We start from the raw sequence: 21965 nt of genomic DNA on the forward strand, positions 1-21965 counted from the left end.
GCACATTCCTTCCCCTTAGCCATTTAAAATACATAACAAGGAATCCTTTCTAGTGCTTCTTAGATTTTAGTTTTTTATTCCCTTTGGTAAAAGGAATGCTGGCGTACACTCATCAAGAGTAGCTACGGTTTAGCTATTATAGTCCTAGTTAGCAAAATTAGCCTGCTAACAAAAGCCTCAGGCAAATTGGTTAATAAAACCTGTTGCCATTCCACATACATATATATATATATATATATATATATATATATATATATATATATATATATATCTCAGTAATAAAAGCAAGACTAGAGCTCTAACTGGAGTATTTTGTGGAGGGAAAAAAAGCAAGGATCGACCATAACCACAGCGCTAGTACATAGTACAGAACAAACCATTAAAACAATAAATGCATCAATTAGCTGAATGTAGTCAAACAACACAATGTAATCCTAATTGTATGCTTCCATTCTGACCCAATGCATGGACCTGCAGTGATCTTTCTCCATTAACCTTGCAGTAATATACCACATTTTTAAACCACATCAGACAGGTTAGCTTGTCTTCCTTTGGTGGAGCGTTACAAATGAGACGCAGGGCTGCGAGGAGTACATCCCACACTAACAGATTAATACATCCATATATAGTAAAACGCAACGCAGCTGTGCGCAGTAAACATGTTGGACCTCTGCATGTTATAGCAACACTGTGGCAACAGAATGACAAGGAGGTGGAGATCACTCGCTACACCACTGCCAGTCAGCGAAGACATGGGACTGGAGGGACTGTTAGGGAGGAATCATTTAGGGCGAGGACCTTTGGACGCCCCTGGAGAGACATCGAGGTTCTCTGAGAAGAGTCTACAAGGCAAAGAGGGCATCCTCCGTCCGCTCGGCCTTCTTTTGGGAGCCGCCAGGGGCACGAGCGGGGTGAGCGGGGTGAGCGGGGTGAGCGGGGTGAGCGGGGTTAGCTCCGGGGGGAGATGGCAGAGAGTCTGGTGCCATTGCTCGCTCCTCCAGGAACTTATCAAACTCTGAAAGAAACAGATTAATAAAAGGGTGAAAATCAACAAAACTTTACAGACATTAGAGCGAGTGGAACATGTGCAGCTGCGATCAGACTATACCTTCACTGGTCACCCCTTCCTCGGCAGCATCCCCTTTCTATTGAGAAGAAGAAAAGGTCATAAGATAATGCACACATATTGTCATCATTAATGGAGTTGTCTCTGTTTCAAAAGACAATGAAAACCTTAGTGTTCAGGACAGTCAGCAACACAATAAGCTGATACACAAAAGCATCACACAAGTCAAATGTCTGTTAAGTTCACACAAACTCCATGTTCATCCAAAGTCGCTCATGAAGAAAAAAGGTCAATCATGCATCCTTCCACACGCTTCACAGGTGAAGAAGACAAGGAACCTTCTTGAGCCAGAGTCCACAACCCCCACATGCACATGTTAAGGAAGCTCATACCCTCCCTTTTTAACTTGACCACCATTAGCACTTTGTTAGCATTTGTAAGGCAAACCTCAAACTGTTCTATAGAAGTCATTGGTGGAAATTCATTGAGGTGAAAGTGAAGTGGACGAAAGGAAGTGACGTGAAAAGGAAACTAAAGTCAAATGTATCCAGTTATATGAGATGGATGAAATGCGCTATCAAAGATTAAAAAGAAAAAACGAGGTGAGAAGGGAGAGAGAAAGAAGAGAAAAAGGATATAAATCAAGGTAAAGAAGGCTCACCACGTCAGCACAGAGCCACTCCTCTATGTCATCCATGACAGAGGACTGCGATACAGGGATCTATGGAGCAAAGCCATGGACAAACCAAGGGGCAGCACCAAAGCCACACCACAGAAAGACACCCAACACCAACAACAGAAAGAAAAATTGTAACACACACACAAACAAAAACAAACAAAAAAAATCACAAGAACAGAAGTCAACAAAGGCTCGGAGAGGAAGATGATTCAAATGAAAATAAATCAAAATGAGAACAAAAGACACACTCGACCCCTCTCAAGCCCGTGCTCTTATTGTTTTATCATGTGCAACAATCTGCTACTCAGCTGTCTTCAATGAATTCAGGAGTTCCCAGGTTGTGTATTGTTCTCATTAGTTGTGAAGTGCTGACATGGCTTAACAGCTGCCGACTAATGTCACACAGCAGTGTTAATTATTCCACATCATTAGTTAATTAGCAAATCGCTTGAACGTGATTAAGAGATTGATTGGCTGGGAAAAGCTGAAAGCACAGGGACCGTCGAGAGGCGGGGCAATCCCACGGCATACACATACATGGAGCACACACACACTGCACACACGCAAACACGCTGCACATATGAATGCTGCATGGCGTGCAGTGACTGATGATGTGATGAAGCCACCTCAGGGTCGAGGGTGTGCGTTTGGGTTTTATGTTTGTGTGGGCACCAATGATTCACAGTGAATCAGGACTGCTGGGAGAGTGTGTTGCACTATATATTCTGTTGAAAAAGGAAACTTTCTCGTGTCCATCCATGATGAGTAGCATTCTGGGAAATTGCTAAAGTTGTGTGCATGCTTTTTGTTTACAAAAGCAGAAAAGGCACTGTGTTTATACTCTTCTACATCCCTACACTGCGGTGAAGTCAAAGTCCACATTTGACGTCGAACTGATATCAAACTTGAATTGAGAAAAAAAGAAAACTTTTCCTGAGACCCTGCTGTAGACTGCGAGAACACGCATGGGGTTTCCTCGTGAGGTCACAGTTAAGACAATGAAGGAGCTTTTCAAAATGAAAGGCCAGGAGAGTGAAAGTCATTCATAGGAAGAAAAAAAAAACACATGCAGCTGTGTGAACGGGAGAGAAAATGCTGTAGAAAAGTGTGAAATAAGAGGTCTGTTCTTATCATGACTCACACTGATAAAAGTTCAAAGTTTTATTTAAAATTTACACTCAAATATTCAGTCATAATATTAACTTAATTGTTAGTGTTAGAAATATTAAAACTACCGATCCATATGTTAGATGATCTATTTCTGGTTAGGGTGAGATGTGTCAGTTTGTCGTTACGTACATCTAGTGTATTATTTAAGATCCAAAGACAGTTAGAGGACAACTGACAAATACTCTCCACTACACAGCAAACCACCACCCCTTTGCTTATTTCATTACACTTGATTGATATGTTGTCAGTACTTTAACAATGTTCATCACTGTTGATTTAACCGTGCTGTGTAGCAGAAGTATTTGTACTTCCCTGCTGTTTTAGTGCGTGACTGTTAAGAGATGAATCAAGCTGAAGGAAGTTCCTGGTGACCCGTCAAGCTCATTAACGAGTCTATAAAGGGGTTGGCCTTAAAGTGGAAACGGCAGTAACGGGTTTAATGTATAGTGTCCATGTAAGTGGAGTGCAATGAAGGCGGGCAATATAATAAAGTAATTTAATATCACTGCACCAATACATATTGATTTGTTGAAACGTAATAAATAAACTGGTTGTATCAGTAAAATACCAGAAAATGTATTTTTTTGGTTAATGCAATGAATTAAATACTTAATACTGAACTAATCAAGCTTGCTTCACCATGCAAACTTTTGCCATAAAAAAGTATTGTTTATTGATTTGCAAGAGGCCTGCAATTACATAATACAACCAATAAAACAGATATTAAAGAGATGGCTATGTCAGCAGAAGCATGTGAGCAAAGTCAGCATTGGATGACAAACTGCTAACGCCTTAAAGGGCTATTTTGTATATTTTGAAGTGGGGTTGTATGAGGTGCTGTTATTGTGTCACTTAAGTGAATCCTAACTGACCGTTTAAAACACCAAAGTCACACAGTAACACAAACAAACTCACTGATCGAGGGAGCAGTAAATAGCAATATAGTAACTTCCATGTTCTGCGGGTAAAATTGATGTTTTTGTCAAGGGAGTCTAGTGGCTTTGAAGCAAGAATGAATAATGGCTTCAGCTCCCCGTCAAAAAGGGCTGTCTGACAGCAAAGTGAAGCAGTGAACATATCCTAAATATAGCATACACCTAAACTGATGTACATTTTTTTTAAGTGATAAAATACCTTTAGCAGTACATTGCTTTGCTGGCTATGGTAAGTACCTCAAACAACCCCACTTCAAAAGATCAAAACTCAAATAGATCCAATATCATCATATGGCCCAAAACTAGAGTACAACGTCTGTACTGACATGGACGTGGATGTCCTTCGGTGCAAAAAACTTGGTATGGGCTTGTTTGGTCATTCCAGGATGGAGCTATGAGATGAGGCTAAATGAGGGTTATGGATGATGCCGCAGGAGGTTGAGAGCAGGGGGGAGGGTGGACACGGGGGAGGGGTAGGAGGACACACTGAGGATGGAGTCCTCACCATTCCTTGGGTAATAAGCCAGCTGTCTATGGGCAGCTCCTGATCTGCTGGGTTATCATCCCCTTTTACCCTCAGCTGAATCAACAACAGAACAACACCTTACACAAGAGAAGAAAGGTAGCAGGCCGCAACCACAGCATAGCACACAGTGCAGAGAGAGAGACAGAGAAGTCAAATATGCAAGAGATGGCCGTCATTTTAAGGAGAAAAAGAGGTGAGAACGTAAGAAAACGGTGAAAGGCTGATTCCATAACGATGGAAATGAGGAAAATAAAAAGGGGGGAAAAAAACGTTGAACTCCCTCAAGTGAAAGCACTGTACGAGGCATAGGGCACCTAGCGTAACTAAAAAAAGAGATGGTATGCGCAATCATGTGTGTGTGTGTGTGTGTGTGTGTGTGTGTGTGTGTGTGTGTGTGTGTGTGTGTGTGTGTGTGTGTATGGCAGTTAAGAAATTGTCTGTGTACATAGTGCAGAGTTGCAAATATATTGCAATGTGTGCTCCGACAGGAGGAACGACTACAGTTTGATTTTCTGTACAAAGTGATTGGGTGGAGTTTTCTTTTTATTTAATTAAAGAGAAGACCAAACTAAAAAAGTACTGATATCTGGTTTGAACAATGAAAAATCCTTGTTTTTTTTAGTTAAGGACAAAACAGCTAGAACTTATATTTAAATAATCTTTTGACTACTCACTTATAGTCGGCTTAACACTTGAACAGTTACCACATTTCAAGATATTTATTCAGTAATAGCAAAAGTTAATTCACAACCCTACGCCCTTTTTGTTTGATCAAAGCTCAAGTAACACTGCACCGGACTGTAGAACATACAGTGTCACGGACCATCACATGCAGGGAGAGACCGAGGGCTGAGGACAGACTGGTGCAGGGAAGGCTCATCAGCCATGTGAACTACACAACACCCACACTGCATACATGGGTGAACGCCGTATCAAACTACAGGCATCAGTGAACTCACCCCTCCTGTGTTCTGTTGTCTCACATCCAGAGCCGAGGCCAGGCTACCCAGAGCCTGAGGGTCCTCGTACTTTACACTGCGCACAAAACATAAACAGCATCGTTAAGATAATGAAAAATTTATAATATAATACAATATTATATTATAATATTTTATTTTCCATAAATGTCTGGTCAAATGCCACCATTACATGAGATTTTTCAAAAACAGCAACACTGGGGTTTGATAAGAGTTTTCATATTATTTTGGGTCATTTTGCTGTTATGAGGCAGCACAGTGGAGAAGGAGAGAGAGGGAAATTAAATGCAAAAACGTCTCTGGCCAGCAGGGATGTTGCTGTTTTGTGGCACAAACTCAGACACCAGATACCCCAAAATGCAATTTTGCAGCATTCCTCAAGAGCAGGAACAAATCCATAGTACTGGAGAAGGAGGCAAAAGAACCAATTTCTCCAGAAAAAGTAATTTTGACTTAATCGACAAGAAAGTCATGCAGCAAGGAAGAGAAAATCTCACATTACACATTTTTCTCAACTGGGAAATTTGTGTGCCATACCCTTACTTTATCATTTTTAGTGCTCCACCTTAATGTTCAATTTAAAATACCAGCTCAACATCCATACACTGGAGGTATTCAAAAGACAGTTTGGCAAATGTCGGGAGGGAAAAATTCACATAAGATGATGTAGTGAGTGCAGCTTACAGTGGGCACAGCAAAAAGTTTAAACTTCATCATAAAACCTCAAAAAGGCGCCATGGGTAGATTTTGTTTGGATATAAAAAGTGGTGATGAATAGCCATTTAATTAGAATAAATGACATCCTGAATAAAAACATGTGACGATCTGGGCTGCCCCCCGGAAGCAAAATTAAATCTTGACCTACTTTTTGCGCTGCTCGGCCAAAGAGCTGGTCCTGGTCTGGGCAAACATGTCGAAGTCGTCCTGGTTGCGGCCTGGTAGAGAGGACAGAGTCCCGCTCACGCTGTCTGAAGCTACATCTGGAGACGGACGGCAAGAGAGGGGAGTAGAGAAGGGGGGGGAAGAGAGAGGAGAGGAGGGAGAAAGAAGGGGATGGAGGATTATGAAGTTAGATTCAGAACAGAACAGATATACATCTAGAGTATTATAACATGCAGAGACTTTGTGACTAGTGACCAACAGGGGAGCTAGCACTGCCGGGGAAGAGTGTCCAGCAATGAGTTATGTTGCTGGGCTCATTTCCCATTAGTAGCACGATTATGAGCTTTTTTTACACTCTGCTGTTTCTCCAATGCCAGGTCTAGAGAGACTGCCGAGAAGGGATGTTACAGCTCTTGTAATAGAGAGTGTATGAGTATGATAGTTGGAGCACAATCCTTTTTTTTATCCAATCTGGAAAAACAGACTTGATGCCCTTTTTTTTGGTTTGTTTCTTACCAATACAAGCTAGTGCAGACGCAAGAGAGGCCGTGGTGGGGTTATGGGCCGGGGAGGCAGTTGCCCCGGCGATTGTTTTGGGCGGAGGGCTGGAGCTGTTCCTGGGCGTGACCACAGCAGGGGAGCCTGGGCCAAGGTCTATCAGGTTGTCCTCTGTGGCCTCATTCAACATCTGAAAAGGGAGCAGAGAGAGGAAACGAGACGGCCGTCAACAATTCAGTTCAAGCAGAAACTAGAAGCGTATATGTTTTTGATGGAAATTATAGTACTGAGTGTTTATCCTTGTTTACAGAGAGAAGACACTGCATCTACTGAAATGCTACAGGATGGACTATTTACACAATTTGCGACAACATTGAGGGGTCAGTAGATGTGGATCGGAGAGCACAGGAACAGTACGGAGGGTTGCATGAACATCTGCACAAGACTTCAGATGTGTGAGACAGAAGGCAAGACGGAGGGAAGGGGGAGGACATTTAGCATCTAGCTTCACACGGTGCTACTGATGGGTCTAAGCTTCAGCTCCGTTAAGCAGACGTGTTAACATTCATCACTCGGTTTCATCCCAGCACATTGGCTAGGATTGAACCTGGTACTGGCACCATACTTGCCTCCATCAGCTGGCGACAACACAAACAGACAGAGCACACAGAAAGATCAACAGAATGCAAACACAAACAGCTATGTGGGACGTGGTGAGAGATGCTCCGACTCCTCTGGCAAACCACTGATACTGGCAAATGTACACTCTAGATGGCAGATTGGGACTTGCTCCGCTTTGCTCGTCCAGTTTTTGATAAAGCTAAATATGCAAATCCACTTTCATTAAGTGTTAATGCTGCAGTGGATCGTGTATGCTATCATAAATAGTGATAAATAATTCAGATACTATAAGGGCCATGTGGACGGATTTGTCTGAAACATCCCTCATAGCATCATCAATGTTGGACAAACTGACACAGGTGATGCAAATGCAGATGTAATAAAAACATTTCTGAAAACATGCGATTCTAAGACATTTTTGGGGTGTTTGATTTCCGCTCTTTGAACACAGACTTTGAGTTGATGGTACTCACCCCGTTGTTCTGTGCCGCTCTACCCGTCCTGTACCTCTCGTACCTGTGAGCAGCACAAAAAAAAGCTTTGAATGTTTTTTTTTACCACAAGTTTTGCAGGGTTTCAAATGCTTACACATCTTTCATCTTCAGTAAACCTCATGAAAGAGACATTTTACCAGTTTGAAGCGGCAGAATGTTTAAAAGGATCGAGTCTTCACACGAGCTCTGTAACTTTGTGATGTTTTAAATTGCAAAAATTGTGTTCAATCTGTGTTGAGCATGCGTTCTCAAAAATTTGATTTTTCATCGGCAAGCAGGGGTTTAATTACACCGTCCTCCTCTTAAAAGCATGAATTGAGATACAGTTCTAACAAGAAGAAATCATTTATTCATTTAACATTTGTTCCAAGTTTTAATCTTACAAATTGGGCTGGCAAAAACATCTGGTTCCGTAGGACAGGCAAACGTTGTACTAGCATCCAAGATAATTTAAAGATTACCAAAAACTCTTACATCCCACACCGTCAGTCATGTGACCTTAGTATTTATTTTTGCGTGAATGTGCGCACACTCGGTCTCTCTTCTGAAGCCCTTGTTGTGCTATAAAAAATAAATTCTGATGGAGTGTTTGATTGACCGTACCTCTCATATCGGAGGAAAATGTTGTTGAGGTCGTCGTTGACGTGTAGCAGCTCCTCGGTCACTTCCTCGTTAGAGACTCGTGAAATCAGCTCCACCACTCTCTGCTGCATGGCCCTGCATGTTCTGTTCAGCTCCTGGAGAGGGAGGCACATCAACAGATTGATCAATAGATTCATTGAGGACTGAACGGATAGTAACAACCGGAGAAAGAATAAACTATAATGAATTAAAAAATATTTGGCAGACACATACATTATACGGCATATGGGGAAATTAAATGCACAATCGATATAATCTACGTATATTTTTCTTAACAAGGCAATCACTTTTGAGCACAGACAGAAATATTTGCTCAAATTTGTAAAAACTTTAATTTAGCAGCTGGGAAAAGAAAGAAAGTGTAAGGAAAAGCACATGACAATTACAACTGGCATCGGGCATCTTAGCACAGGGCGAGATCCTTAAAATTGAAACAAATACCTGAGAGGATTTTCTCTTAGGAGATTAAGAGATTTTCTCTACGACTGGTTAATTACCAATTCAAGGAATTTTCCCACAGCAAACCAGCTCCTGATATGTTGTGGGCAAGTTGAGCATTTCCACTGAAAACTAAAGCGACTACGCCCCCTGGTGGTTGAAAATAATTCCAACACTTTACAGTTGACATGCCATGTTGGAAAGCTTTCTGCTTTCTGAATTTACATATTTTACAGTGTGTTGGGAACTCGTATAGTAAAATAGTTTGCCCGAGCCTATATACATTTATATATCTTGAGAGACCCTTTCATATAAAGAAGGGAAAAAAACTAAAAACAAATTTGCTTGCACAAAATCGTCTTCAGATTTGGATTTTCCCGTCATGTTCAACTCAAAATCCACATTAAAACCCATTAGGTCAGATTTATTTCTGTAATAATTAACTCTTAACTGATGACAAATTTAAAGTCATGTCCGGCACATCGTTGGTTAAAGCACAGTAGACCTCATTATGTATTCATGAGCCTCTTACCTGAAGCAGTTCTAGGTCAGAGGCACTTTCCTGCCCAGGGACCATCTCTGTGAGCATTTCCGACATGACTTTGGTGTTTCCTCTCACTACGTCCAGCTCACTGCGCAGCCGGGCGATCTAAAAGCACAGAAGGTCAGAGGTCATTTGTACACATTCAGTATCAGCAGTGCAGCAGATGTTCTTCGAAAGGCAGTTGATTTAGTTTGGTCGTGATGTCCAGCTAAAATCTTGTAATCTGCTTTAATCTACAAACTGCACAAATGAATTGCTAAACTCTGGATACATCTGCTATAATGACAACAACTTTACAAGCAGCAGAAAGTTGATTTTTTTTATGGGGTCATAGGTTGCTGTTGGAGCCCCTCACCTGTTCAGGGGTCGCTGTGATGGGGCTTGGAACAGCCGGTGTGGTAGAGGCAGGGGTCAGGATGGGGATCGGGGCCGGTATAGGAGGCCCGGCAGCGGGTGAAACCGGGGCTAGGTACTTGATCATAGCTGGGTCCACCTCTGGTGCACCCTGGGAGGAAAAAAATACCTTTAAAGACATTTATTTGTGAAAATACACGTGTTTGTGCTGTATTTGTGTTTGTTTCTTCTCACCCTCTGTGGTGTGTGGATGGGAGACAATGCATCCAGGTCGGCCATGGGGAACTCAAGGCCTTTCCTCTTCAGCTCCTCATAAATGTGGACCACACCAGTAAGATCGGGGCTACTTCTGAAGGCATCAGCCCAGGCCTGCCACACACACACACACACACACACACACACACACACACATTGTGACGTACAATAACTAAACTAGACTAAATAGTCTTTTTACTTCACAATATCAGCAGAAACAAGGTTTTTCATCACGCCTTGTTTGCAAATCATTAACAAAAAAATAAAAATGATTGGTCAAGGAAGTCCATCCTCTGAGAGACTCTCTTGGAGGATGGTTATTAGACCCAACAAATAACGGAAAGACAGGATCTACAAGAGGAGTCTCCTTCCACAAATCCCTATAAATAATCAGGTGAGCGAGAGACGGAGTGCACCACCTGTTGGCCGAGATGACCTCAGGTTAGGGTTAAGAGGCTGAAGTTGGTAGTGCAACGCCTGGGAAGTGGAACACGCAGCACCCACCTGGCTTCACAGAGACCAGCACTGACCTACTTGCTGCCGTTTACCATCACACTAAGCGGGACAACTGTCTTTTAACAACATTATTTCATGATGCATTACAGAATTTCAGACACACGTAATAGCCAGTTAAAGCGTAAACTAAATACATTGAGAAAACAAAAAGGCTGAATACCTGTATGAGCGCCAGCACTTTGTCCTGTACGATGGTTGGAGGATTGGTTTTGGGGGAGATGATTTTGACCAACACACCATCGATGAAATCTCTGTTGGCCACCTGGATATGAAACCTGTGACCGCAGTTTTTCACACATGTCTCCAAAACCTGCAGAGAGGGAGAAGATTAAACAGAGACAGAAGCCTGGCAATTAAAAAAAGAAATGGAACTGGAAAGCAGGAAAGTTTGTGAGAGGCAGTCAAGAGCGCTTTCATCATCCACAGGGGCTTTTAACTAGCAGAGCTTAAAATATGTGGGTGGATGTGAACACAGCTCAAAAGGCATGGCTGCTATGAACAACGTGAAAGTGGAGCAAAATCAGACAGGAATACACCGCCCTGAAGGAGGCCAGGAGGAGACGTATAGCAGAATAAATCGACTGAGACAAAAACAGAAGATCTGGAGAGGTCAAGTTATATCCCAGGTGAGTTCCTATCATGTGGCCTACACACATTGGAAAGCAACAACGCTATTTTTACGATAAAAAAAACGCTCAGAACTTCTCACCGTCAGCGCCAGCATCACTTCTCTGTAGTTCTTGTTGCCACCGAGTCTCTTCTTCAGTGCCCGCATGGCGTCTTTTGGCCTGGAGGGAAACAGCAGCGGAGACACAGCTGGATGAAGCACCCCAGCTGAGAGTAGGCATAACATCTTTGACTTTGCAGGAATGAATTATTTTCCCGTGCCACAATAACAGATGCCAGTCAGTCTGTCGGAGTAGCTGTTCGACTAAGACAGAGAAGTGCAGTCAAACCATCTGCTTCCCCTCTTTTCTTTTTGAGTGACTTTTTTTCTCCCAAGGCAAGATCAAAGCTGTCCATGTGATACGACTTCAAGTTGGCTTCCTGCCTCACACTGCCCGTCTCTTCACTGCAGATGAGTTGAATGAGCTTTTTTATAAACTCCTTCATGAGCTATGAAATATGTTTGTGAGTGTAGGGAGCTGAAGTACACGGAAAGGGATAAAGATGGCGCACAAAGTCTGATAGCTTCCTCGAACAGCACTTTGTATGTGTGTGTGTTTCTGATTCAGTGTCAGTTGTTTTTTTTGTTTTTTTTGGATGGATCATCTGCTTTATTATATCTTGTTCCAGCACCCTGTAGCACGTGTTAAGACACCATATGTTCTTTAGAAAATGTCATTATCACTTGTAGAACCTCCAGTCTGACTCTGGAGCCAACCAGACATTGTCTAACTCGCTGAAACATCTTGAAGACAAGAAGTTCTGTGTTCTGTGAAGCTGAAAACCCTCAGTCAGTGTGTGTGTGTGTGTGTGTGTGTGTGTGTGTGTGTGTGTGTGTGTGTGTGTGTGTGTGTGTGTGTGTGTGTGTGTGTGTTTGTGACAGAGAGCCCCCATGTTGCATGCCAAGACAATGAGTGTGTGTAGGCATGAAGAATGTGAAAAGCAGGGGAAAAAAGAGAGAGAAAGGAAAGTGTTGAGGGAAAATGGAAAAATACAGATTCCATTATTCCTAATGAAAGAAAAAAAAAACACTCTCTTCATAACGACGATATTGGCTGGGATGCCTTGACGACTACATTTATTTAGAGAAACAAAACAGTCTGATTAATATGCCTTACTGTCGGTGAACTAACAACTTCTTCTAGGATACAAGTGATCACCATATTTTGAATACTAATATCTGTTGTATCTTATGGCCTCACGTAAGATGCAGAATCTACATTGTGTCTTATATAATAGTTTTAATGCAGGAGGCTGACATACGGATTTCATTAATGAATTCATTCAGTCAGTGACACCTAGAGAAAACAAAAGGCTTTCTGTGGTGTGGTGTCTGTTGGTGAAGCACAGTGGTAGTCAGTGTATCCAGTCACTCAGTCAGCCAGCGTGACAAAACAATGACAGATCCATTAAGTTGTGGGACTGAACAGTTCAGGGACCAGAAGTATTTTCCTACAAAATGTTAATGAAGCAAATGATAACCCAACAATGATTAACTTGTAGAAGAATAAGCTCACCCCTCATCTGTCTCGTTTATGATATCGCAGATCTCCATGTTGAGGGCCCAGTCCTCATTCTGTAGGCCTCCATCTGTGGCCCTCTCTGGAGGAAAACACACACAAAAAAGATTGTTTATATTATGTTATTTCTTCTTTCTTTCTTTCTTTCTTTTTTTACACAAGTACACACAAATTAAAAAAAAACATCAGTTTTTATTTCATTTACAGTATCATGTGTTGTGAGACAGGAAGCTGATGTCTCTTTACACAGACCTGACATTGTTTACAACCCGACATAATGTCAGCTAAAATGCAGAAATGAATACACACAGCTGCCTGTTGAGTTTTAGTTTTATAATAGTGATTAATAAATCTTGGCTTCTCGACAACATAAACTTGAGGGAGGCTGGAACTGGAATCCAGTGTTTACAGCCTGCCACCTGTCTCTAGTAAGCATGGAGCTGAATTTCGGTCAGGCTTGGTTGTGGCCTGTGCTGAAGTCGATGCACACTAATTAAAGCGACCCGTGGTTTACATAACATCCAAAGTCAAAACTGTTGTGTAAGCAAGTCAGCCAGTGGTGACAGACCTCAGTGAGCAATGTCTCTCTCTCTAATGTCGTTCTTCATTCGGCCGACCGTGCTTTGCGGCACTTAAAAGCACCTATAACCTTGGCAGGTGTTGCTGAATTCTGATTGGTGCACAGTATGCGACGTCATCTTTTACTGACAGAGATGCTGACTGTGCACATGCAGAATCCCATCGCTCATAGAATGAAGATGACGAAGAAAACACATGTTTTCAGGTCTTGCTTGAATGTATTTTGTTCTGGTTTTGTCAAGAATAACTTGACAAAATGACAGTAAAAATGAGGGAAATGATAATCAGAATAATAACATAATAAAACCGACAAACACTTCTACTAGAGCTGTTGTAAATTCAGGCGAACATGCTTTGTTTCTTTATAGTTTTTCTTTCTGAGGCGTGGACCGTCTGTGTAAGCAGAACTATTGATAGCTCTACTGGAAACTAATCCATCAGAAGGACTGGGATGAAAAGAGCTGGGTGTGGGTGAGATGTGGCTGTGTTCTCATAACTGGTATATCAGCTGAAAAAAACGAAGCCAAAGAGGCTTTTAAACTCCACCCTATTTATTAGCATTGTGGCAACAGCCAGGAAATAACGTGATCCAGACTGTGAGGAGCTACAGTGATGAACTGGCACTGCAGTCATCACTGCGCTCCATCTCCTCCTTCCTCTGCCGGCCCCTGAATCCATCCGTCATGTCAGTGAAAGCTGATATATCTTTCAGGAATCGCTTGTCATCTGGGGTGAATTTCACAGTGAAACAAAAAAAAAAGGTTTTTTTATACCGGAGAGAGCTGTGACCGTTTTTTTCTGTGACTGACACACAATTGATTCTCATTAGACGATTGTTAAGCTCGGACAGAAGGAACTTCTCTCCCTGAAGCCCGGAGGCCCGGAGCAGGCTGTCATGCCCGGGCCAAGAGCCTCTCGCTGGGCCGTGTGCCTTCCTTTTGGGAGGCTCAACATTGGACAAGCCAGACAGAAATGACTTATTCATGCTCTATCTCACAGCTCTAATCAACTTGTCACAGACTGGGCAAGCACAGAGAGACAGGCTTCTGTTTTATTATTTTTTTATCCGAGTCCCGTCTACAAACACACATATAACATTTTAGAAAATAAAAATGAATTTGAACATGAGCAGCTCTTACAAACACTGTGCTTGTGTCTTGTGTTAGGCTGCACATAATGCATAAGTCTTAACTAAACTAAACCAGGTACGGCCACTGGGATATCCCATGTAATCTCCTTAATGGATTGTCAGGTCATGACGGGGTAAAGCGCGAGGTGGCAGCGGATGAAAGAGACACGAAAAAAATGATCTCTCTCCATGTGAAATGAGCTGGAACGATGCTGAACAATCAGAGCCTTGCTAATGAAGTTAAATGCCCTCTGAGTGCATTCATTCATGGTGTGTGTCTATCCTCCCGGTCCTGGGAATCGACCAGTGCAGCCAGTCGATCACATGGCTTTAATGGTGGCAGGCTGTGCCATCCGCTGCCAACAAAGCCACAAATCTCAGGCCCTCTCTGGCCCCACCTCTAAACATTTATATGTCCTTTAAAGACCTTTCCTTTCCCTTGACATTTTTCCATTTGTCCTTGGTCTTTGCTCACTTCTTCCTCCACTAAGCACCTTAGTTGTAGCAGACGTTTCGAAAAAGCTGCTAGTCAAAAGTCGGTTGACTAAATATTAGAAATGGCTTCAGAGCTCTTTAGCATAGTATTAACAGCATTCAGAGGAACCTCCATCAGTCAAATAGTTGAAGAAATTCTATTTTTTACTTCTGATTCTTGTGTGATGTTCTGCGATGGAAAACAGTCAGCGGATACTAGCGATGTATAAAAAGATGACATGGCAAACTGACAAACACGCTGACCTTGAAGCACTGTTTGTTGGATTCCCCAACAAACAGTGCTTCATTAAAACTGTTATTGTATCATCTTCATTCACGGTGCATTGAAATTTATTTTGTTCCAACCAGACGAAATCTGTAAATGAATTTTTTACATTGCAAATACCACACACCGACTGACAAAATGCAATAAAAAGGAGAAAAGAAAATCCATTCACCACCTCTAACCCCTGCACCACCTTCTCCTTCACCTTCTCAGTCACTTAGGAAATGAAGTAGCTCTATAAAGTTCCTCACAATGCATCCGTCAGCATCTGTTCTGTCGATCTCTCTCCGAATGTTTCATGTAAGCTGATCCTTCGCCCTGCTGCTGTGGTGTACAATACCCCCGCAACAGCCAAACAGACAGACGGCTGAACAACTCAGCGCAGTGCAGCAACTCAACCGGAGAGATCGAACTGGAGATACAGTTGTCTCTGTGAAATGAGGATATCCAAGAAGTGCTGCCTACAAACCCTGGCATGACCTAGAAAGACCTCTACAGAAACAAAATGCTGAGAGCCGCTGTGAATGACTTGGCACAAAAGCAGCTGAGCAGTGGGTGAAGGCCAACAATTACCCAGGCCAGTGGATAATTCAAATGCCATCCAACTCCCATAAACGTCCATCCTCCAAACTTTCTATCCAGTGCACTTAGAAGCTCGATTAAAGCATTGCATGGTAATATGCCTTCTATCACTAGGAACTGAAATACAGGTAAGCTAACAACATGAGAGAGTCTGTCATCTGCATAGACAGGCTCGTATTTATAAAAGAGTAGTACTAACAGAAGAAATATGTCAACAAAGGCTTCTGTGAAGCTGCTGCATTCACTTCAAGATCAACATTGTGAGAGATGTTTATTCCACATCTGTTTTGCAGGGACGCCACTAAACATAAATGAAAGCAGGAAATGCTGCTTAAAATAGTTTGGGGTCATTCACACAACTGCATAAACACTGACATTGGAAATCAATTCAAAACAGTTTATAAATAAAGAGGGTACATGTTATTAGAGTCAAGCAAAGACTGTGTTAAACAGGAGTCAAGTCAAGGTAGGAAAGTATCAATGAGAACCAAAGATGGAGGATTTAAAAAGGGAATAAACAGTAATGATGTTGTTGTTGCTAAGTTTAGTGGGGTGGGTGATAGTCAGGCAATCTAGAGAGAATAGTTTCTCATCAATGAGCCAATTACATTTGAATTAAACTGATATGTTAACAAGCAGCATAAAAGAAAATGTAACTGTTAAACCCAGACAACAATGTAACATTATCAGACCAAACACATCACAGGAAATCTATTCTCCTTATATACAGTACCAGTCAAAAGTTTGTACACACCTTCTCATTCAACTACTTTGAAGAATGTAAAATATAAAACATATTCTGTTTTGTTGAGCATTTGTTTGTTTACCACATAATTCCATATGTGTTCCTTCATAGTTTGGATGTCTTCAATATTAATCTACAATGTAGATAAAAAATAAAGATAAAGAAAAACCATTGAATGAGAAGGTGTGTCCACACTTTTGACTGGTACTGTAAATCATTCTGTCATGATAGAAAAGCCTTGATGAAAACTGTTTTTAATCTCAGAGGTTTGTTTATCAGTTTTGCAACAACAACAAAAAAAAACAAAAGAGCAAAATGCAAAGATAAATGCAACCACACCAAAGGGGTGTGGTGGACCACATGTCAGGCACCACAGCACAAAGCCCTAGGATGTAAAAACGAAAGCCAACAAGGCTGACCACCATGCGAAGTGGTCAACTATTGATCAGGAACTAAGGGAATATGTAACCAGACACTTTAAGCCATGTCACTACACAGACGTAACCCACGACATCCCCTCTTATCTGATTCCCTTTAGAAGTGCATTGCATTTGTCTCCATACATTACGACTGATTTGCCGTAAAGCACTTGTTAAATTAGGCAGGTTAGCTGGCTAACATTAGCCGAAAGCTAATTCTAAGTAGATGACGTTTGCTGCGATGATGCTCGCTAGCTTGCTATTTTAGCACTGTTAAACACCAAATGTCTGCCCACGTTCACATGATGTATATTGGAGAAAAGTATCACATCTCTAATGAATATAATTTCAAGAATAACGTACCTATACATTGGCCAACGGGAGTGCTGTACGGATTTCCAAGTAAGAACTCCATTTTGACAACAAACAATCCGCTCGGGAATGACAGAGGCTGAGGCCCAGAGGTGGATCTACCAAGCCCCGCCCACAGAGGAATCCTATTGGTCCATCAGAAGGAGCGTTTGAGACATGTGGTTGAAATCAATGTCGGTCATATAAAGCATTTAAGCTATGTTCAACAAACCTTTTTATATATATATGTATATATGAACTTGTATACAACTTGAAAGCGCACCGTAATAATTGTGTATAAATGCACGAAAATACAATTTAAAAATTCACTCAAGCATTTATCCTCTGAATATATAAAAAAATAAATATACGAATGACACGCTGTAGCCTACATTCTACTTTTACCAAAAGAAAAAAACGTAGCACCAACTTTTAGTGTCATCATGGTTAACCATTATTTTAATTGGTGTTTTTATTACATGTATACATAAGCAAGTATCTTTTTGAGTTAAACGTCTATTTTAAACACACTCTCTCTAGAGTACTTGAACGCAGCTTAAAGTCAGCCGGTTGCTACGTAACAGAGTGTAATCAACAGAGGTAACGTAAAGCGGTAGCGACTAAAACTTTATAGCGAACGCTGGAATTTTGTGATTGTCGTAAGTCAATGTTTGCTAATAATATTTTTTGTGCGGAACTCATTCAGTTTAAATGATCAAGTGAAAATAACTTTATCAAATGTGATTTTTTTTTAATTTTTTTTTTTAGCATCGTCAAACTAAATTGCTAATTCACAAACTATAATCTGTTTATTCATTTAGATGGATAAAGAGATTTTGATGGATGAGGATGTTTTACGGCAGGCAGTAGTGGAGCAAGCTGCTCAAGATCAGGTTGGCCGTATTGTCAAGGAGGATGGAGTCAACTTCAATGAAATCCTTAAACTACGACTGGAATACAGAAGTGAGGAGGAACATTAAAAAAAATAAAATAATAATAATAATAATAATAAAATAAAAAAATGTGTATGGGTTTAGGTATCTGAAATCTTGTTTTTCCACAGACATCCTGATGATTGACCACTTATGGGAGTTCACATCTTTGGCCAGACTGGATTTGAACAACAACCTCATAGAGAAGATTGAGGGCCTGGACCGCCTGATTAATCTGACATGGCTTAGTAAAATGAAGCTTTATATTTATTATTCTGCTCATGCTTTCAGAAATCATTTTACATTTATTGGCAAAAAAGCAGAGAACATCTTAAAATATGAGCCAGGAAACTACCATTACTAATAGTCTTTTTTGAATGTGTCTTTCAGATCTGTCATTCAACAGCATAGAGAAGATTCAGGGTCTGGAGTCTCTGCGGAAGCTTGAAGTGCTGAATTTGTCCAACAACAGAATCTCTGTTATTGAAAAAATGGACGCACTTGAGAAACTCACTCATTTCTTCATCGCCAACAACCTCCTTGGACAGCTGGACAACGTAACAAGATTTTCTTGCATAAACATGTCACATATTATGTCCTATCATGCTGTATTGCAAGAATTAAGTAACATTTGTGTTTTGCATTTTCAGAAAATAACATTAAATAATGTCGGCATGATCTAATACAAATTGAATGCATTTCAAAGGTGCTCTATCTCAGGAAGTTCAAGAACATGTTCACCATCAACCTATATGGAAATCCTGTCTCTGAGGAAGAAGATTACAAATTTTACATCGCAGCATACTTTCCAAACTTGAGGTGCCTGGACTACAGATTACTCGACGAGAAAACAGTAAGCATAAACAGTGGTGTGTTTATACTCAAACCCAAAGTGCAATGTAGTTTCTTCCCCTTTTAAGAATTTTTTTTATAAATCTTTTAAAACATGACAATGCCCAAGTTTGTTAAAAAAAATCCACATGGTCATTCACAAATAGCAGAGTTGATACTGTATAACCAAATCACATGTGTCTATGTACAGAAAAATGAAGCATCTATAAAATACAGCTATGTCCTCGATGAGATAAAACATGAGGAGCTGCAGATGCAACAAGCTGATGAGGTGGAGCAAAGCCAGAAAGCTGCAGTCAAACTACACACGGTAGTAGAATGCTCACATTTGGTCATCCTCAACATTATTTTCCACTGAGCTCTCATCATATTGTAAACATACAACATGTGTGAGTTCAGTTATTCTTCCCTTCAGGACGCCTTTGTGGAGTTCCTGAATGGCTCCTTCCTGTTTGAGAGCATGCTGAAAGACGATCCAGAGGCAGAGACGCTACACCGTGTGCCTGAGGTGGCTCCTCTGCTTCAAACATATCCTGTGTTGTCGTGACTTTCTAATCCATGCAGGTGAATTAGTGAATACATATATATATTCCTTAACCCTACACTTACATTTGAAGACCAAATGGTGGAGCTGTGTATGCAGTTATTTGAAACAGGTTTGGCTGAACACAAGCGCAGAGAGATGGAGGTGAACTCTTTCTTCAGTGGTCAGAATGAGGCTGTGACACACTACCAGCAGGAAGCATCCAAAATATTGGCACATTTTGAGCAGCAACACAAAGCGGTGAGCTGTTTGGATCATAATGTTTTCAAAATACCTGCACTGTACTTTATTTAGATAACTCAGTAAAGCGTCTTTAAAGCGATAAGTATGAGGATGTCTCTTGTGTTTACACCTTTCTAGAGGATGGTGGAGTTGCAGCAGTTATCAGATCCAGACCTCCTGAAGGTCAAGATCAACCCCTGCAAAGAGGAAATCAACCAACTCTCTCACAGCCTCATGGCACTGGAGTTTCAGATGATCACCCAGCTGGAGGTCAGTGTGTGTCTGTGTTTGTGTGTCTGTATTCATGTGTGTGTGTGTGTGTGTGTGTGTGTGTGTGTGTGTGATCTCCAATCTGTCTCAAAAGTATTCAGAAAGAAATACAGCTTGTCATTTTATTGAAGCCACTCCTCATTTCTCTAAGGCCTCAGTAGTATACTGTTACATATTATGTTATAGATTCTATAGATACAGATTGAATAAGACCCCTTACACCTACATGTCCAAAAACTGTGTTCCTTTTTTAGATTTGATCATAATGAAGCCTTTTGTTTTTTCAGGATATCATCAACAAGTTGGACGTCAACATCTCAGACATGATTGGCAACTTCAGTGAAACTGCTCTGGGGATATATCCTTTCTCATTGTGCATCATCTTAAGAGCTTTGAGTCATTTCCATTAACTCTGGTTCATTACTCTTCTCAGGGTAAAGCTATTGAGATGTTTGAGGAAGCAACTTCTTCCCAAATCAATTTTAATGTAATAAAATCTGGTTCCGAGTGCTTTGAGTGGTCGGTAATCCAGTCATGTTTAGATGTCAGTGTTTGAATCATACACAGTGACACACACACACACACACACACACACACACACACACACACACACACACACACACACACACACACACACAGTTTAGACTTTCCATAACACAGTCGTACATTTGCACAATGTCGAGATCTGGAGGATAATTATCATGAGAAAGTGCAAGTGATTGCAGCAAATCTGGAGAATGAGGGCAAGAACAACCTGGATGAGGAAATGCCAGATCAAGATAAAATGGTGAGGTTTATCCCTTTTAGACCAAATTGCCATCCCAAATATAGGAAAGAACATAGATTTACTCAGACTGTTAAAATGCTATTATAATGTCGTCAAGGACTTCTCTCTCAATTCTGCTCTATTTCATCTCAGAGAAAACTGAAAATGACTGTGACAAAAAAATATATAAATATATTGTCTGCACATGCCGCCATGTTGACACTCCAGTAACATCATGTAATGAAGTATATATATATTATTGCAGATAAAGCAGAATAATAACAGTATCGTGTGAAGACATGAGATGACAGAGGTTAACCTGAACAGGTCAGACAGGGTTGGGACATGGTTAGTTACCATTGTCATTGCCCTCAGCCCTTCACAACTTTGTTTTCTCTGTGTAGCTGTTTGTAGACAAAGACACAGTGATGGATGCACTGGCCACCAGCCACGACAACCACCTGATGAAGATCAATGACCGAGAGACTCAGTTGATTACACGTGCTGAAGCCTGGAAGGATGAGCTTGTAAAAGGGGTAGGGAGCTGAAGTTACATCAAAACAAAATCCTCAATTTATACTTTCATATTGGTGACACAACCCTCTGCTGTATTTCAAAGTATTGATATTGTTTGCTTTTTGTTTTTTATGGGTTATTGCAGATTCAAGACAAAGAACTTAAGCGGAACCGCATGCGGATCTCAGACATCCACAGATATGCGGACCATTTGTGGGAGCAGCTGGAAGATTTGCTGTAGCATCATCCCTAAAACATTTCCCCTCAAAAGTTTGTTTATGTATTTGGTTTGAAAAAATGTAACAGGATATTTACGCAACCCAGCTGGACAACTGTAACAAATTTCACTATGGTGCAAGTAAAATAATATTTGCCTTTTAGAATTTCTATATTTCATCCGAACACAATCATGAAATAAGTAATAATTCCACTTGTTTATCCGTTTCTTGCTGCTTATTTTGAGGTTTTAAAAACATTCTAATGATAATTTCAGTGTTTCAGTTTCTTCCCTTGTT

The 21965-nt window shown here is 41.0% G+C and overlaps 2 protein-coding genes across 4 annotated transcripts; one reads left to right on the top strand and one right to left on the bottom strand.

The window, feature by feature from the left end:
* Positions 1-247: 247 nt before the first annotated feature.
* On the bottom strand, positions 248-17455 carry LOC129098597 (TOM1-like protein 2). Of its 3 annotated transcripts, XM_054607652.1 has the most exons (16): positions 17361-17455; positions 12781-12865; positions 11307-11385; positions 10758-10907; positions 10061-10195; positions 9828-9977; positions 9461-9577; positions 8452-8585; positions 7828-7870; positions 6752-6923; positions 6219-6333; positions 5336-5411; positions 4356-4430; positions 1728-1787; positions 1109-1145; positions 248-1015 (listed from the first exon to the last, which is right to left on the bottom strand). In XM_054607652.1, exons 1-16 carry the CDS (start codon positions 17410-17412, stop codon positions 843-845), a joined length of 1653 nt encoding a protein of 550 aa, XP_054463627.1. In that variant the 5' UTR covers positions 17413-17455; the 3' UTR covers positions 248-842. The 3 variants fall into 3 exon arrangements, with proteins under 3 accessions (XP_054463627.1, XP_054463625.1, XP_054463626.1); XM_054607650.1 differs by lacking the exon at positions 4356-4430; XM_054607651.1 differs by lacking the exons at positions 1728-1787; positions 4356-4430.
* Positions 17456-18169: 714 nt separating this feature from the next.
* On the top strand, positions 18170-21691 carry drc3 (dynein regulatory complex subunit 3). The gene is made up of 12 exons (XM_054607292.1): positions 18170-18311; positions 18412-18528; positions 18671-18837; positions 18987-19133; positions 19323-19442; positions 19548-19660; positions 19742-19916; positions 20037-20168; positions 20456-20526; positions 20835-20955; positions 21339-21470; positions 21596-21691. Exons 1-12 carry the CDS (start codon positions 18170-18172, stop codon positions 21689-21691), a joined length of 1533 nt encoding a protein of 510 aa, XP_054463267.1.
* The last annotated feature ends 274 nt before the right edge of the window (positions 21692-21965 follow it).

This window comes from Anoplopoma fimbria, chromosome 11 (assembly GCF_027596085.1).
Source record: "Anoplopoma fimbria isolate UVic2021 breed Golden Eagle Sablefish chromosome 11, Afim_UVic_2022, whole genome shotgun sequence".
Classification (NCBI taxonomy): domain Eukaryota; kingdom Metazoa; phylum Chordata; class Actinopteri; order Perciformes; family Anoplopomatidae; genus Anoplopoma; species Anoplopoma fimbria.

Coding starts and splice junctions, on each gene's coding strand:
- drc3 (XM_054607292.1), top strand. CDS start 18,170: ATGGATAAAGAGATTTTGATGGATGAGGATGTTTTACGGCAGGCAGTA. Junction 19,661..19,741: donor GTGGCTCCTCTGCTTCAAAC/ATATCCTGTGTT, acceptor CCCTACACTTAC/ATTTGAAGACCAAATGGTGG. Junction 21,471..21,595: donor AGGATGAGCTTGTAAAAGGG/GTAGGGAGCTGA, acceptor GGGTTATTGCAG/ATTCAAGACAAAGAACTTAA.
- LOC129098597 (XM_054607652.1), bottom strand. CDS start 17,412: ATGGAGTTCTTACTTGGAAATCCGTACAGCACTCCCGTTGGCCAATGT. Junction 10,196..10,757: donor AAGTGCTGGCGCTCATACAG/GTATTCAGCCTT, acceptor TGTGTGTGGCAG/GCCTGGGCTGATGCCTTCAG. Junction 9,978..10,060: donor CCATCCACACACCACAGAGG/GTGAGAAGAAAC, acceptor TTTTCCTCCCAG/GGTGCACCAGAGGTGGACCC.